Genomic DNA, 15,712 nt, shown 5'->3' on the forward strand with positions numbered 1-15,712 from the left:
GGATCTTTGTTGTTTGCAGTTTGTTTCTCAGTTTGAGTTGACTTATAATTGAGTATGCATGGTAAATACATTTTGGTGGCAATATATTTGTGTATGATAAAGAAGAATAAATTATATTGTTGTCACTTCAAGGACATTTGCAATCTACTCATTCTTACAATAATAGAGTTTCAAAAAGGCTGAAAAAAGAATAGTATTATAAAAAAGTTTTAAATATGCGCGACTCATTAGACCAGTTATATGTACATTTAAGATGCATTTTTAAACGTATCTAATCTACAGCTATCTGTGATGTGGACGAGAAAGATGCAAGAGTGAAATACTTGTGGGAGGCCCTGAAAAATTTCTCTAATGATGATAGGAGTCATTTTCTTCGCTTTGTGACTGGTCGCAGAAGACTGCCTGCTCCTTTGTATATATCCACTGGAAAAGGGTATGTAAACATTTCCAATAAAACACAGCACCAACATGGATAAAATACAGTTCAATACAGTCTGCACAAACATGAATAAAACACAGCAAACTATAGTCTGCACCACCATGAATAAATGCATTTAAACACAGTCTGCACCAACATGAATAAAATATAGTAAAATACAGCACCAAAATGGATAAAATACAGTAAAACAGTCAGCACCAATATGGATAAAATACAGTAAAACACAGTCAGCACCAATATGGATAAAATACAGTAAAACACAGCATCAGTATAGATAAAATACAGTAAAATACAGCACCAATATGGATAAAATACAGTACAATACAGTCAGCACAAACAGGAAAACAGTAAACTATAGTCTGCACCAACATAATAAAATGCAGTTAAACACAGCACCAATATGGATAAAATACAGTATAACACAGTCAGCACCAGTATGGATAAAATACAGTGCAATATAGTCTGCACAAACATGAATAAAACAGGAAACTATAGTCTGCACCAACGTGAATAAAATGCAGTTAAACACGGTCTGCACCAACATGAATAAAATACAGTAAAACACAGTCTGCACCAACATGAATAAAAAATACAATACAATATAGTCTGCACAAACAGTATAGATAAAATACAGTAAAACACAGCACCAACATGAATAAAATACAGTACAATATAGTCTGCACAAACATGAATAAAATAGTAAACTATAGTCTGCACCAACGTGAATAAAATGCAGTTAAACACGGTCTGCACCAACATGAATAAAATACAGTAAAACACAGCACAATTATGGATAAAATACAGTAAAACACAGTCAGCACCAGTATGGATAAAATACAGTACAATACAGTCTGGACCAACATGAATAAAATACAGTAAAACACAGCACCAATATGGATGAAATACAGTTAAACACAGTCTGTACTAACATGGATAAAATACAGTTAAACACAGTCTGCACCAACATGAATAAAATACAGTAAACTACAGCACCAACATGAATAAAATACAGTAAAATGCAGTCAGCACCAATATGGATAAAATACAGTTAAACACAGTCTGCACTAACATGGATAAAATACAGTTAAACACAGTCTGCACCAACATGAATAAAACACAGCACCAATATGGATAAAATACAGTACAATATAGTCTGCACAAACATGAATAAAACAGTAACCTATAGTCTGCACCAATGTGAAAAAATGCAGTTAAACACAGTCTGCATCAACATGAATAAAATACAGTAAAATACAGCACCAATATGGATAAAATACAGTAAAACACAGTCAGCACCAACATCAATAAAATACAGTAAAACACAGCACCAGTATGGATAAAATACAGTACATTACAGTTTGCACCAATATGGATAAAATACATTAAAACACAGCACCAATATGGATAAAATACAGTAAAACACAGCACCAACATGGATATAATACAGTACAATACAGTTTGCACCTACAAGAATAAAATGCAGTAAAACACAGTCAGCACCAACATGAATAAAATAAAGTACAATATAGTCTGCACAAACATGAATAAAACAGTAAACTATAGTCAGCACCATCATGAAAATGCAGTTAAACACGGTCTGCACCAACATGAATAAAATACAGTAAAACATAGCACCAGTATGGATAAAATACAGTAAAACACAGTCAGCACCAATATGGATAAAATACAATACAATACAGTCTGCACCAACGTGAATAAAATACAGTAAAACACAACACCAACATGAATAAAATACAGTACAATACAGTCTGCACAAACATGAATAAAACTGTAAAATATAGTCTGCACCAAAATGAATAAAATGCAGTTAAACACAGTCAGCACCAATATGGATAAAATACAGTTAAACACAGTCTGCACCAACATGAATAAAATACAGTAAAACACGGCACCAACATGGATATAATATTGTACAATACAGTCTGCACCAACACAAATAAAATTCAGTAAAACACAGTCAGCACACACATGGATAAAATACAGTAAATCACAGCACAAGCATGGATAAAATTCAGTAAAATAGTCAGTTCCAACATGGATGAAATGAATTTAAGCATTGTTTGAAATGTAGCATTTTATGGATATAGCCTAGTACATGTACCTGACATTTTGGGAGTTCACAGGGATTCATATTTGGACATGTTTTCCTGTAATTGTGAAACAGTGAGAGGGAAAATATCTTAACCACTTACTTTTCCTTATTTATATTTCCAGGCAGTCTTTGACTTATTATCAGTGGCAGATACGATCATTTCTTTTTCAAATAGATGTTACCAATCCTAATACGTTCAGAGTACATCCACTATCTCACAAATCCTGCCTTTCCTTGTATTTGAAATAGAAATGCAAAAAAGTTGTCTGCTTGCTAATGTGGAAGTCAGATGACAGTGCTCTGTCCTTGGATAGAGGAATTGTGTCAGTTCATCAGTTACTACTTTCATTCATACTTAGAAGCTTTCTCTTTCTCTGGGCTCGCAAAAATCAAATCCAAATGATGGCCCATCCAGATAAATAGTAGATATGCAGCAACACAGGTAAACCAACTAATGGCTACAATGATCTTTCTTTGGTTATCTACTGCTGGAATTGGTCACCAGATGTAACCGGGCTTAAGATGACAACAGCTCTGGCAATGTCTCACCCTATATCTATACTTTCAGCTCCTAGGACCAGGTGGCATGATCGATTTTCCCATCATTCCTAGTCCTAACTTCAAAAATGGAATGTGTTTGGCATGTGACCATGACAGTTCCAGCACTAGATTTGACGTGGAAGTGAATTATATCAAGTATGTCTGACAACAAAATCAAATCCAGTGCTTGTCTTTCTTGATATACCCAGTCCCAGCTTCAAGACAGACACCTAGCCATGACATTTCCAGCACTGGCTTGAATCTGGATGCATAGTATAGCATGCAATGAACTGTAACACTACCTGTATGAGATCCATGGAAGTTTAGTGGCCTGCCTTTGCATGGTACCAGCCCTATCATGACCAGATACCAGCTTTAGTCACACTCCATAGCCAGATGCTTATTTCCTGTTCTGAACCATAGGTCATACACATATTGAATGCTTTGAAATAACTGTATCTTAACCTGGACAGACTTCCAGCCTTTGTTCACTGTCTTGCAGCCTGGTTTGCCTGTATAGTTGAAATGTGCACAGGAGGCTTTCCTATCACCCCACTCTTCTGTTTGCAAAGATTCATGCTCACAGTCATGATCTTCCTTTTTCAATCTGATGATGTCCAGAGAATACTCAGCCTTCAGCATATAGATTGATAAGGTTTTCTGGCTTTTGCCATCTAAGTCACATGTGGCCTTTTAGCAAATTCTTGCATCCATTCTTCTCTTAGTCAAAATAGACCATCTGTCCCTCCAGCAACTATCACATTGTGCCTAAGTTAGTGATATACTTTGTTGCTTTGAAACACCATTTTAAGACCAGGTGTCAAAAGGCCTTTCCTTTTGCAGCGATGACCTTAAGCAATTTCAACCTGCCATCTCAGCTGTCAATAGAGGTATTGTGGGCCTGGGACTGCCAAGCCTTCTTTACATGTAAACTGAAAGTCCTTCCTCAACATGCTACAACTCTTTTGAAATGTATTAATGGGGTCCATGTTTGACTTGATTTAAATGGCTAACTTTTCAGCAATCTGAACTTAGACTAAACCCATTTGGTAAGAACCTCACCAGCACTCACGCTAAGGTATGACATGTATGCTAACGAAACATTTCAACACTCACTTACCCACTGACATAGCTGTATCCATTAGTCTTCAGTTGGTAGACAGAGATTTATCTCTCTTCTCATCCTCTGTTGTGGAAAAACGATCACAAAGTCATTTTAAATTGCATAAAGTCACCAAAGAGGCAGACCTGGCAAATACAGGAACCCAGAGCTCTGCCCTCATGCCCTAGGAGAGATCAGAGAAATAGGAAGGATCCCTTTAAAGCATGCCTTCTATTCCAATTCTCTTGATGGGGAACTGGTTTCTGCATGCTACAAATGACTAAGCACAGGGGAAACGAGGACCAATTTCTTTTCAGTTCTCTGCCCATCAGCTCTTAGCAAAAGTAATGCCATACTTAGACTACCTTTGACATCCCTACAGGAGGAAGAATTCATAGCTTTTCCATGGAATAGAGAGACATAACCCAACTGACCCTTGGGTGTTACAGTTTGTTTTAGAAAGCCTCCAGACCACATTCTTTGACTCTTGCCCATTACCAAGGACTCCTTTCACTACAGATATTATGTACAAGAGACCCACACAAAACATGCTCTGAAGCAAGAATTGATGCTTTCTTTTTGAAAAGGACAGTTGATTTTGTTTTCAGTGAAAACTTGCCAGGATCTTATTTAATTTTCTTAATTGGATAGCTAGTGGTAAGGTAAGGTTTGTTTGAAAGTGGATTTAAACTCTCTTTTCCACTCATTTCAGGCAGAATGTTCAGAATTGACATGCTAAGATTAGTTCTTTCTGAGTCAGTATAGACCATCAAGATGCATACCATCTCATATCCATTCACAGGTCTTCCCAGAATTCTTAAGGTTCATGTATGGGGACTGTTTATTAGTTCAAGACACTTGGCTTGGTCTAAATATTAGTCCTGGGGCCTCATGACAGTTATGGACAGTCATGTCACTTTTTAACAAGCTCTATGTCCTAATCATCATGCTAAATGGTGAGAATTCTACAAAATCACATGGTCAGTAATTTGTTTAATGATGACATGTGGTCTATTATTTGCTTGAAAATCAAATTTCATTATAGGAATTTCTTCACATCATGTTGTATCATCAATAAGACAATGGATCCTTTCTTTTTGAGCTTCTTGTTCATAAGACCCATGCAGATGATCCTTCTGTCCCAGTGGGTTACATACGGTATGAATTTCACCAAACAGGAGGACTTTACATTTGCCTTGTGGCAAACATCCCACTGCAGAAGCAGCTAGTGGAAGACAAGATCTGTTCAGACATCAGCATAACAGGCTTGTATACAAACTTTCTGCCCTCCTTCCTAGAAGAGAGTTTGGTTAGGAGCGCTCATTGCACATTACGTTGCAGAGATGAATGCAATGGTGCATGCCTTTGAATCATGGCAGGAGATGCTGTCTGGGAAGGATATTCTCATTGAATCCAATCATATATTGTCACGTGTTTAGGCTCTTGCAAAACATAACAGAATAGAGTGAAGACAACAAGCTTTGTAAAATTTAACAAATAATTTATTTCCCTGGAAAAGTAAGGTAAAAATGAGAAAAAGAATGTAAGGTTTTGCGAATCAAATCCAAAATTAATCCAAGAATTAAAAAATAGAAGTCCTATTATTAAAAAGTCCTAAATGAATCCGAGTTTGAGTCCCAATGAAATACAAAATAGAAGGTGATGATATATGTTGGAACCTTCAGAGTGTTGTTGTGTCATCAGTTCCTTGTTGAATGACAGAAAAAATTTATCCAGTTTTGAATTCCGAATTAATTTCAATGAATATCTTTGTCTAAGAATTCTGTATGAGCACTTATATATTTCCAGGAAAAAGAATAACTTGTATTCCATAAAATAAAATTTCAACTCAAACTGGTCACAGCAAAACACCTTTAAGTGTCAATGGTTAGAGCCTGAATGCCCAAATTCTATCCAGAAAACATTATACACTAATTTAAGATGCAAAACAGATTCCTAAATGAGGGTCACATGGTCACTCTTCCAGAACAAAATAGAAGCTTTTTACATGCCTAACGTCATGTACTCCCAGTATGGCTTTAACTGAAATCAATGATTCTTACTCTGGGAAAGAATTATAAATACATTTTTTTTAGAAAAGCTGTTTGCCAGAACACTTACTGGTTCTGAATCAAGGTCAGCAACTAGGTACAGTGTTTCTATATTATAACAGTCCCAGGTTCTTCCTCCACCATTAATATTGGCTGCCATGTATAGCCTGTCGTGTGCTGAAAAATGGCGTTAAACCCCACAACAACAACAATATTATAACAGTCCAGTCAAATAGAACTGAACTGAATTTCTGTACAAAAATTGGGTCGGTGTTTCTTTCCGGGGTTTTCCCAGATTCTTCCTCCACCATTAATACTGGCCGCCATGTATAGCCTATCGTGTGTTGAAAAATGGCGTTAAACCCTACAACAACAACAAAAATTCAAATCCAGCAGACAAAGTTACCTTATAAAAAACTTAAATTAACAAAATTTTAAAACTAACAAACAAATAATTAAATTACATACACATAACAGCATCTTCAATTACATTAAAAAACTAGGGGGAAACAAGTCACATGATCTCTGCTTCCTGGTTAGGATTTTCTAAAGACTCTCACATTCCAGAAAGGCCCAGTGGACTCCTTGTTCCTATAGATTCATCTAAATCATAGCAAATGGTTCTGTCTACTCTCTGCCTTCAATCAAATTCTACATCCATTGGGGTTAACTTCTGATGTAGTGGAGCACAAAGCTCACACCCTTTGTATCTTCAGCCCCAGATCAAAGGCCTTGGCAGTCAGTGCCCTTTTCCTGAACTGCACTTTCCACCAAACCCCTCCGATTTCTAGTTCTTGCAAAAATCAAGGGATTTGAACTGCTGTTTAATCCAGATTGCTTCCCGCAAGTGTGAAAAATCATGGATTGATGATTTATTGAACTTTGCAGGAGAGATTCCTAGAAAATCCTGCCTTCTACCCTACCTGTTCAGACACTTATGAATGCAGCTTATCTCTTTAAATGCCTTAGTTTGCCTACTTACTTTTCGGGGTCTTTTAGAATAAGTTCCTGTCACTGTTTAGGGCTACTGCTCCACAGTCTCAGGCGTATTTCAACATTGAAGAAGGGAGAATACAAGCCAGATTGAATACCTCTTGGACTGTTTTTGTGAACATTGACATGTCTTGACCAAAGTCTTTGTTTAAAATGAAATCTTCCATGTGCTCTGATGCGGTTGAATAAAACATGTTTTGAACCAATGTTTAGAGCATTCTTGATTTGCCTCTTATTTATCCAAAACTTGCTTCCTAGCTACTGTGGATAGAATCAGTGAGATACCTCCCTCCATTTCAGTCATTGTGAACTATATGCAGTTAGGCCACCAAGGTTCAGATTCACTCAGGACCCCTGCTTTCATTTACAAGATCTGGTTTTTCCCAGTGGGGAGTCAGTTCTTTGTCATGACACCTCTTTGTTGCTAATGCTCTTCACTCCAGTGGAGTGTACATGACCCAGTAAGGGCTCTGAAGTGTTACCTAAAACAAATTGAACTGATCAGAAGATGGAGATCTCACTTGTTCTTACCACTTCAAAAAGAAAGGGACAGTATTTCTACTCAAGCTCTGTTGTTATGGATATGATGGGTTATGTCTTTGCTTATAAGGAACCCAAAACCAAATAATGCATGGCACATACCAGCTCAGTATAGTTAAGGTATTTGCCACCATCGTAGTATCTGAGTGCAACTTCTCCCTAACTGAGAGCATTCAAGGCATGAGATGGAGGTGAGAGATGACATTTTCTATCCTTGGTCTCAAAGACATTTCATCCCAAAGGGCAGAATTTGACTTGATGGGGCCATTATCAGCAGCACAAAAACCTACCTTCCAGGGTTGTTCAGCAGCTTCATAATGTTGCAGGTACTCAACTTCCTTTGGATTTTTGTGAGTAAACATTTTTCTCCTGCATCATGCATATACCATGTGCTAACACGGTCTTATATCTCACACAAGACTCAAGACTGCTTCACATACATTAGGAGACAAGAGACAGAGACATTTCCAGGGTAAGAAAGATGAAGTTCCCTCCTGCATTTATCTATTTGCCTAATATATTATGATAGTTTAATATATCTAGGATTGATACTAATTTTTTGAGTGAAATATTTCTTCAGAGACACTTACCATTACAGTAAACTACCACCACCACCACCACCATTCCCAGACATGTACATCTCTGGAAGAGTGTGCTTATCCCACTTTCACCTTGCCATGCAGATAACTCTTTGCACTTATGTTCCTAAAATAACCACAGCAGGATTTGTAAGGTAGTGGATATTCTAAGGCATTATGATCAGGTAAGCATTATCAAAGAAACATAATTTACTCTAAAAGAAGAATTGGTTTCTTTCTTTTGTCATTAATTATTATGAAATACATGTATATCTTCTAACTCACTTTAATGTTATTTGGGGCTTCAGTTGATTTTTCATCAAATTAAATATATTTAGGCATATATAGGGAATATCTTATGTTGGGTTCTTCATTTCATAAAGTCTGATCCATTCTGACCATGTTTATCATAGCTTGAGTGTATCATTATTAAGTTAATAATTTCATATGGACCGATCAATTCTGACCTTGCCTATGATAGCACGAGTGTATCAATATTGATTTCATAATTTCATAAGGTCTGAACAATTCTGACCTTGCCTATGATAGCCTGAGTGTACCATTATTGAGTTCATAATTTCATAAGACCTGATCCCTTCTGACCTTGCCTATGATAGCTTGAGTGTATCATTATTGAGTTAATAATTTCATAAGGCCTGATCAATTCTGACCTTGTCTATGATAGCTTGAATGAATCAGTATTGAGTTAATAATTTCATAAGACCTGATCCCTTCTGACCTTGCCTATGATAGCTTGAGTGTATCATTATTGAGTTAATAATTTCATAAGGCCTGATCAATTCTGACCTTGTCTATGATAGCTTGAATGTATCAGTATTGAGTTCATAATTTCACAAGGTCTGATCCATTCTGACCTTGCCTATGATAGCTTGAGTGTATCAATATTGAGTTCATAATTTCCTAAGGTCTGATGCCTTCTGACCTTGTCTGTGATAGCTTGAATGTATCAATATTGATTTCATAATTACATAAGGTCTGGTCAATTCTGACCTTGCCTATAATAGCTTGAGTGTATCATTATTGAGTTCATAATTTCACAAGGTCTGATCAGTTCTGACCTTGCTTATGATAACTTGAGTATATCATTATTGAGTTCATAATTTCATAAGGTCTTATCTATTCCAACCTTGCCTATGATAGCTTGAATGTATTATTGTTGAGTTCAAAATTTCGTATGGTCTTATCCCTTCTGACCTCGCCTATGATAGCTTGAGTGTATCATTATTGAGTTCATAATTTCACAAGGTCTGATCAATTCCAACCTTGCCTATGATAGCTTGAGTGTATTATTGTTGAGTTCAAAATTTCAAATGGTCTGATCCCTTCTGACCTTGCCTATGATAGCTTGAGTGTATCATTATTGAGTTTAAAATATCATAAGGTCTGATCATTTCTGACCTCGCATATGATAGCTTGAGTGTATCATTTTTGAGTTCATAATTTCATAAGGTCTGATCCCTTCTGACCTTGCCTATGATAGCTTGAATGTATTATTGTTGAGTTGATAATTTCATAAGGCCTGATCAGTTCTGACCTTGCCTATGATAGCTTGAGTGCATTATTGTTGAGTTGATAATTTCATAAGGCCTGATCAATTCTGACCTTGCCTATAATAGCTTGAATGTATTATTGTTGAGTTGATAATTTCATAAGGCCTGATCAATTCTGACCTCGCCTGTGATAGCTTGAATGTATTATTGTTGAGTTGATGACTTCATAAGGCCTGATCAATTCTGACCTTGTCTATGATAGCTTGAATGTATTATTGTTGAGTTGATAATTTCATAAGGCCTGATCAATTCTGACCTTGCCTATGATAGCTTGAATGTATCAGTATCTGCTGTATATTGGTTCATCCTGCTCTACAGATGTACAGAAATCAATATCCTAAGGGCTGTATATGGTTCATCCTGCTCTACAGATGTACAGAAATCAATATCCTAAGGGCTGTATATGGTTCATCTTGCTGTACAGACATAAACAAACAACTTAAGAGATTATCGTTGTATGATATAAATTCATGTTTCTCTCAAGGGGTGATCTGATGTCTGTATATCTGAGATTTTTACCTCCTTCCTACTCCCCCAGGTTGGTTTGCATCAGTAAGGTCTTTGAAAAGCTTTCTTATAATTAGATGTAAGAATGACAAGTTTACAGTTAGCAGATGTTTTGCTACCATGGTTACTAACAATATATACTTAGTTCTTGTGGTGTATAGATTGTCACTTTGCTCTGCTCAGCCATACACTCACAAAGTTTCAGAAAATTTGCAGTATTTTTTTTGGAGACTTTAAGCAAAGCAAAGACAAAGAGTAATAGTCCACAAATTTTTTCTATTGCAGTGATATGATAGACCGCTTGCCAGAGTCTTCAGCATGTGCTAATATTTTATATTTACCCAATTTCTCAAGGTAAGGAACTGAAATCTGTTGCTATTTAGAGTTTATACTGTAAACGTTTTATCATACATGTCTGTATAAATGTGTAAGCTATCATGTACTGAAAAATGGTGTCAATACAATAAAATAGTATAAAACTGAGTCACCAGACTTTCAGTCTCTCCACATTTTTTCAAAATTAAAGTGACAAATATTATAATAAAGAACAATTGTTTACTTATTCCTATTCCAGTGAAGGAGAAAAGGGAATTGACTAAAAATTAGATTTAGTGCATTCTTAATGTGATCTCAAGAATATTATTTGTTAGCATTAGCTGGTCCTGTGATAGATCAGAAGATCTTATGGGAAGGCCTGTTTTCAGTCATCCTTTACCCATCATCCATTTTTCCATTAGGATAGTATTGTTGTTTGATGAGGATTGTCATGAAACTTTATACATTCATCCCATGGTCTAAGTTGGTCCTAAATAAAAATGGTGCTGCCACAGTGGCCATCTTAAAAATCTTGCTATTGATATTTTCTTTTAAATCAATACCAAGAATGCCTATATCTGAGCCAAGAATGATCATCAGATAAAGAGAGAAAAACACATTATAGAATAAATTGGGATTACATTCATGGGTACTGACCTGGAAGTACTAATTTTGACCGAGGACCTCTTGGATAGTCTTTTCAACATGGGGTTTTCACTAAATGGCTTGTGACGTCTAGTTGGTCCTTTTTGGCCACAACAGTAGCCAACATGCTGTTGTTGCTGCCTCTCCTAAATGGAAAGTACATTCTTATGGTATTTTGACCAGAAGATGTCCTATGATGTTGATCTGACATTTAGTATGGTAACCATGGCAGCCATTTTGAAAATCTTGTCAGTATTTCTCTTAAACAGAAAGTCATGTCATCTAGTTCTCACAAGAACTTTTTTAGTTGTCAGGTTGGTCATCAGTTAAATAAGGTGCCAGCCTAAGAGCCAATATGGCCACAGTGGCAACTGTCTTGAAAATCTTGTTATTGCTACTCTAGAATTGATGGTCATATTGTCATAAGGTTTTCACCACAAAATTTCTTACAATATTTAGTTGGTCCTAAATGAAAATGTAGCTCCTCAGATGTCCAGTATGACTGCTACAATGAACTGACTGAACAACCTACAACTTATTTTTCTGCATGGATGATCATATATTGCCTGGGGTTTTCAACAAATGTCTTCTAATGGAGTTTAGTGTATCCTAATGAAAATGTTGCAGATTTTACTTCTAATATGGCCACCACAGCAACCACAGCAACTAATTTGAAACTCTTATTACTCCAAAAATTTCAAAGATAGTTTCAGCTCTCAGAAGATAAAAAGAAGAAATGACTTATTTTGAATTCCTGGAATTCAGTTTAAACAGTGGAATATCACTCCCATCAAGGGGTGATGTCTTTCAGTGGACAAGTGGTCTAAGGCACTCATCTCCACCAATCACTGCCAAATCTCCTCTGTCCACATTGGTTCAAGTCTCAGGCTAAGTGGATCAGTGGTTATTCTTGGAGTTTTCCTGGGTTCTTCCTCCACCCATTATACTGGCCACCATATATAGCCTATCATGTGCTGAAAAAGGCCATTAAGCCACAAAACCCCAACTTTTTAGGGTCTCTTGTTTCCACAAATATAATAGATAGTCGCTCCCCTCACTTATCTCCTCCAGAAAATGAAATGGTAGGTCCGTTGTCATCACATTGCATGTATTTTTTGTGTGCATACATCATAACTTCATCTGACTAGGTATGGGTAAATTTTTAAAAATATTTTATGGTCATAAACTGTGTCCTAACTTTATAATGAAACAGTCATAACATGTATACTTTTCATCAGATTTGTTTTGGGTAAAATGCATTTTTTCAGGACTGCATTGCAACAGTGTTGATTCAGAGATATTGAAGAAAGCTGTATATGTTCTCTTGTTCCTCTGTTGGTTTTAGTTACTTTTTTGATACCCTATTATGAGGCCCAGCTATGACCAGACTGGGATCCCTTTTTCATTTTTAAGGAGTGGATTAGTCTCTCAGATTGCTAAATCCTAGATTCAACCTGTGTTTTTTTTCTTCACGAGAGCTTCACATCAGAATATTCCATTGCTATCATTATTGTTATGTTTGTGCTTATTTTTATTCCCAGTGCCAAAGTTGCAGAGGAGAAGATACGCTATGCTGCCTACAATTGCATGGATAATGATACAGACATGAATCTATGGGAAGACTAATCTTTGAAGAGCAGCTAGAGATTTGCATTTTATATTGATGTCATTCACTTACTTATATTTCAGTGCTATATAAAAAATAAACTCTGAAATCTGTTAACCTTGTTATGCACATACTGCAATAATGTTGAATCTTTTGAAAGCTTTGCATGACCATTTTTGTCAACCTTTGTAAGTATTACATAAACACAGCAGTAGCAGTCTTGTTGGTTGCCAGTTATCCATCTTTTATCCATCATATCAGTTCAAGGTCTGTAATACATATTCATTTTTTAGCTCATCTGGCTGTACATGGTTGTGTCCATCATCTTTTGTCAGTCATCTGCAATCTGTCAGCATTTGCTTGTTACCATTATGGAATCAATATCTTTATTGAGATTTGTTCAAACTTAAAATATAGGTTTATATTATCAGTATATTTGACAAGTTCAGATGAGTGAGATCTATACTGTCTGTATCCACTTATAAGTTGAGTCAAACTGGAAACAGCAAATATCATCATCTGCTGTAGCATATTATGCCTGCAGATTATGGTTTATGTTGTTTATAATCTGATAGGATAAATAGTGCTTAAGTAACATTTAAAGGACTGATTTTATAATTTATTGATGGTACTAAAAAATTCTACTAAAAACAGAAAATTATGTAACAGATATTAGTATCAGAATAAAAAAATATTATTTTCAGAATCAGAATAAATATTATCAGAATAAAAAAGAAGATCTTATTCTTCACTGATTATCAAATTTGTTGGGGTAAATGATACTAAAATTAATAATTATTGTACTGAATGAGAATAAACTGAATGATAACGCATTTATAATCACTAGTAACTTTGTCACTGTCCATTAATAGACAAAGCTGAAACACTCGCAGTTGCCATAACTTTCACAATCCCCTTTCGTGATTTTGTCACTAGTGATATTTTCACTACTGTCATTTTCGCTGATGACAGCACTTTCATTTTCAGTTTCGCAAGTAACAGAGTTACTTGCAGACATAATCGATCTTAATTGTCTAATGCATGCGCTATTAATCTTTTTTGTTTCTCCACCTATTAATGAAGTATTGGGATTATTGGCCACCATCGACAGATTTGTCAGTCATGGGATTAGAATGCCAGGCCTCGAGTATGAGATTCCAACACGCTAGCACTGCACTATGGACACATTTTACAGATATATGTTTTATAAATTATTATAAAGTTACCTATGCTGGATTGCTAAAGATCATTATACTAGCTGCAGTGTGGATTTATTTTCATATCCAGAAATCATCATATATATATATATATATATATATATATATATATATATATATATATATATATATATATATATGTATAACAGAGAGTTCTAAAAGTAGCTCACGCAATTGGCGTGGATTATTTGCCATTTGTTTTTCTTAGTATTGTTGAAAACAGCTAGAAACCTGACAGATTCAGAAAATAAGGATAATGTTTCTTAAACAACAAAAAAACAATTATAAATAAATAAAAAATATTTATATGATTACTTGCTCAACCCTTATCTGACAGTTATTCCCCCTGACTATATCAGGAAGCTGTCAAGGATCATGTCATCAATGTAGTCATAAAACGATAAATTACTCTGACTTATGATAGGAGTGTTTCTTATTTGACTTCAGGGCTGAAGTTTTAATTATTTATTAGTTGTTTGTAATGCTGATTTGGTTTGTTGTACCAAAGGAGGAAACGAAAAAAAAAAAAAAATAAATTTCTAAGAGAATATTGTACAAGACAAGCGAGGATACTCTTCAACTGCTCTACATATCCTTGACAGTCATCTTCCGTCATAATTCTTGTGATATGCAATACTGAAATGTTAGTTTTTTGTTTATATTTCTTTGAAAACACTGATCTAGCAATATTATCTGTGACATTTTGTGCAGAACATATTGAAATATCAAAATATTTTCCTGCTGCATTCATTGATTGAAATATTATATCTTCACCAGTCTCTGTATCTGCAGATTTAACTGCCCTTTTGCAGTTAGTTTATATTTACCAGTACAGTAGTCCCCCTCTTATAAGGCCACCCCAATGCATCAGGGAAGTGGCCTTATAATGAGGGTGGCCTTTCTAGAGGGGGATGACAAATGTGAATAGTAAATACATATGAAGAAAGTCACAAGTACATTTAATTCTGAAACATTTAATATTTTCATTAAAAATCACATGTACGTTGTGAAATAAATGTAAAACAAACTGTGTCATCATTTTCAAAAGAATGCTATGAATAACCATTGATACAGTTTTAAAACTTTATAATTATGTTACAGATCACATCATCTGTCACTTTGTTGGTAAAGTCTAAAAAACAAACCTGTCTTGTCACAATTAAAAATATCCTTGCTGTCATATCCCTTGCATATATCGTTTAGTCTTTTGTTCCAATCTTTGACAAGACAACTTAATTATTAACATCAGCTGATTCTCCACTAAGGACAAAACACTTAATATTGTGTTGCACTTGAAATCTGTGCAACCATCCATTACTTGTGGTAAAGTCATATCCCAATTCAACTGCCAAAATTGTTGCTTTTTCTTGTCATTCAAATCAGGATACAAACGTCTCCTGGCTCAAACAATCTTCCTTTCTCCATCCATTTCACCTTCCCACTTCTACAAAATTGTTTCATTATCTTTCACAATATTATTTATCTGAGTCTTCCC

General features: G+C 35.5%; 1 protein-coding gene across 1 annotated transcript in view; it reads left to right on the top strand.

Annotated features, from left to right (window-relative positions):
* Nucleotides 1–15,406, top strand: part of LOC149807243 (E3 ubiquitin-protein ligase HECTD3-like) — a 104,879-nt gene extending 89,473 nt beyond the window's left edge. The window contains exons 15-17 of the mRNA XM_089963979.1: nt 283–433; nt 10,720–10,788; nt 12,936–15,406. Coding sequence (XP_089820105.1) covers nt 283–433; nt 10,720–10,788; nt 12,936–13,020 — 305 coding nt within the window. The 3' untranslated portion in view covers nt 13,021–15,406. The remainder of the gene's footprint in view (nt 1–282; nt 434–10,719; nt 10,789–12,935) is intronic.
* Nucleotides 15,407–15,712: the final 306 nt, after the last annotated feature.

The sequence above is a fragment of the Sinohyriopsis cumingii genome, chromosome 1 (genome assembly GCF_028554795.1).
Source record: "Sinohyriopsis cumingii isolate HCF-2022 chromosome 1, ASM2855479v2, whole genome shotgun sequence".
Lineage (NCBI taxonomy): Eukaryota > Metazoa > Mollusca > Bivalvia > Unionida > Unionidae > Sinohyriopsis > Sinohyriopsis cumingii.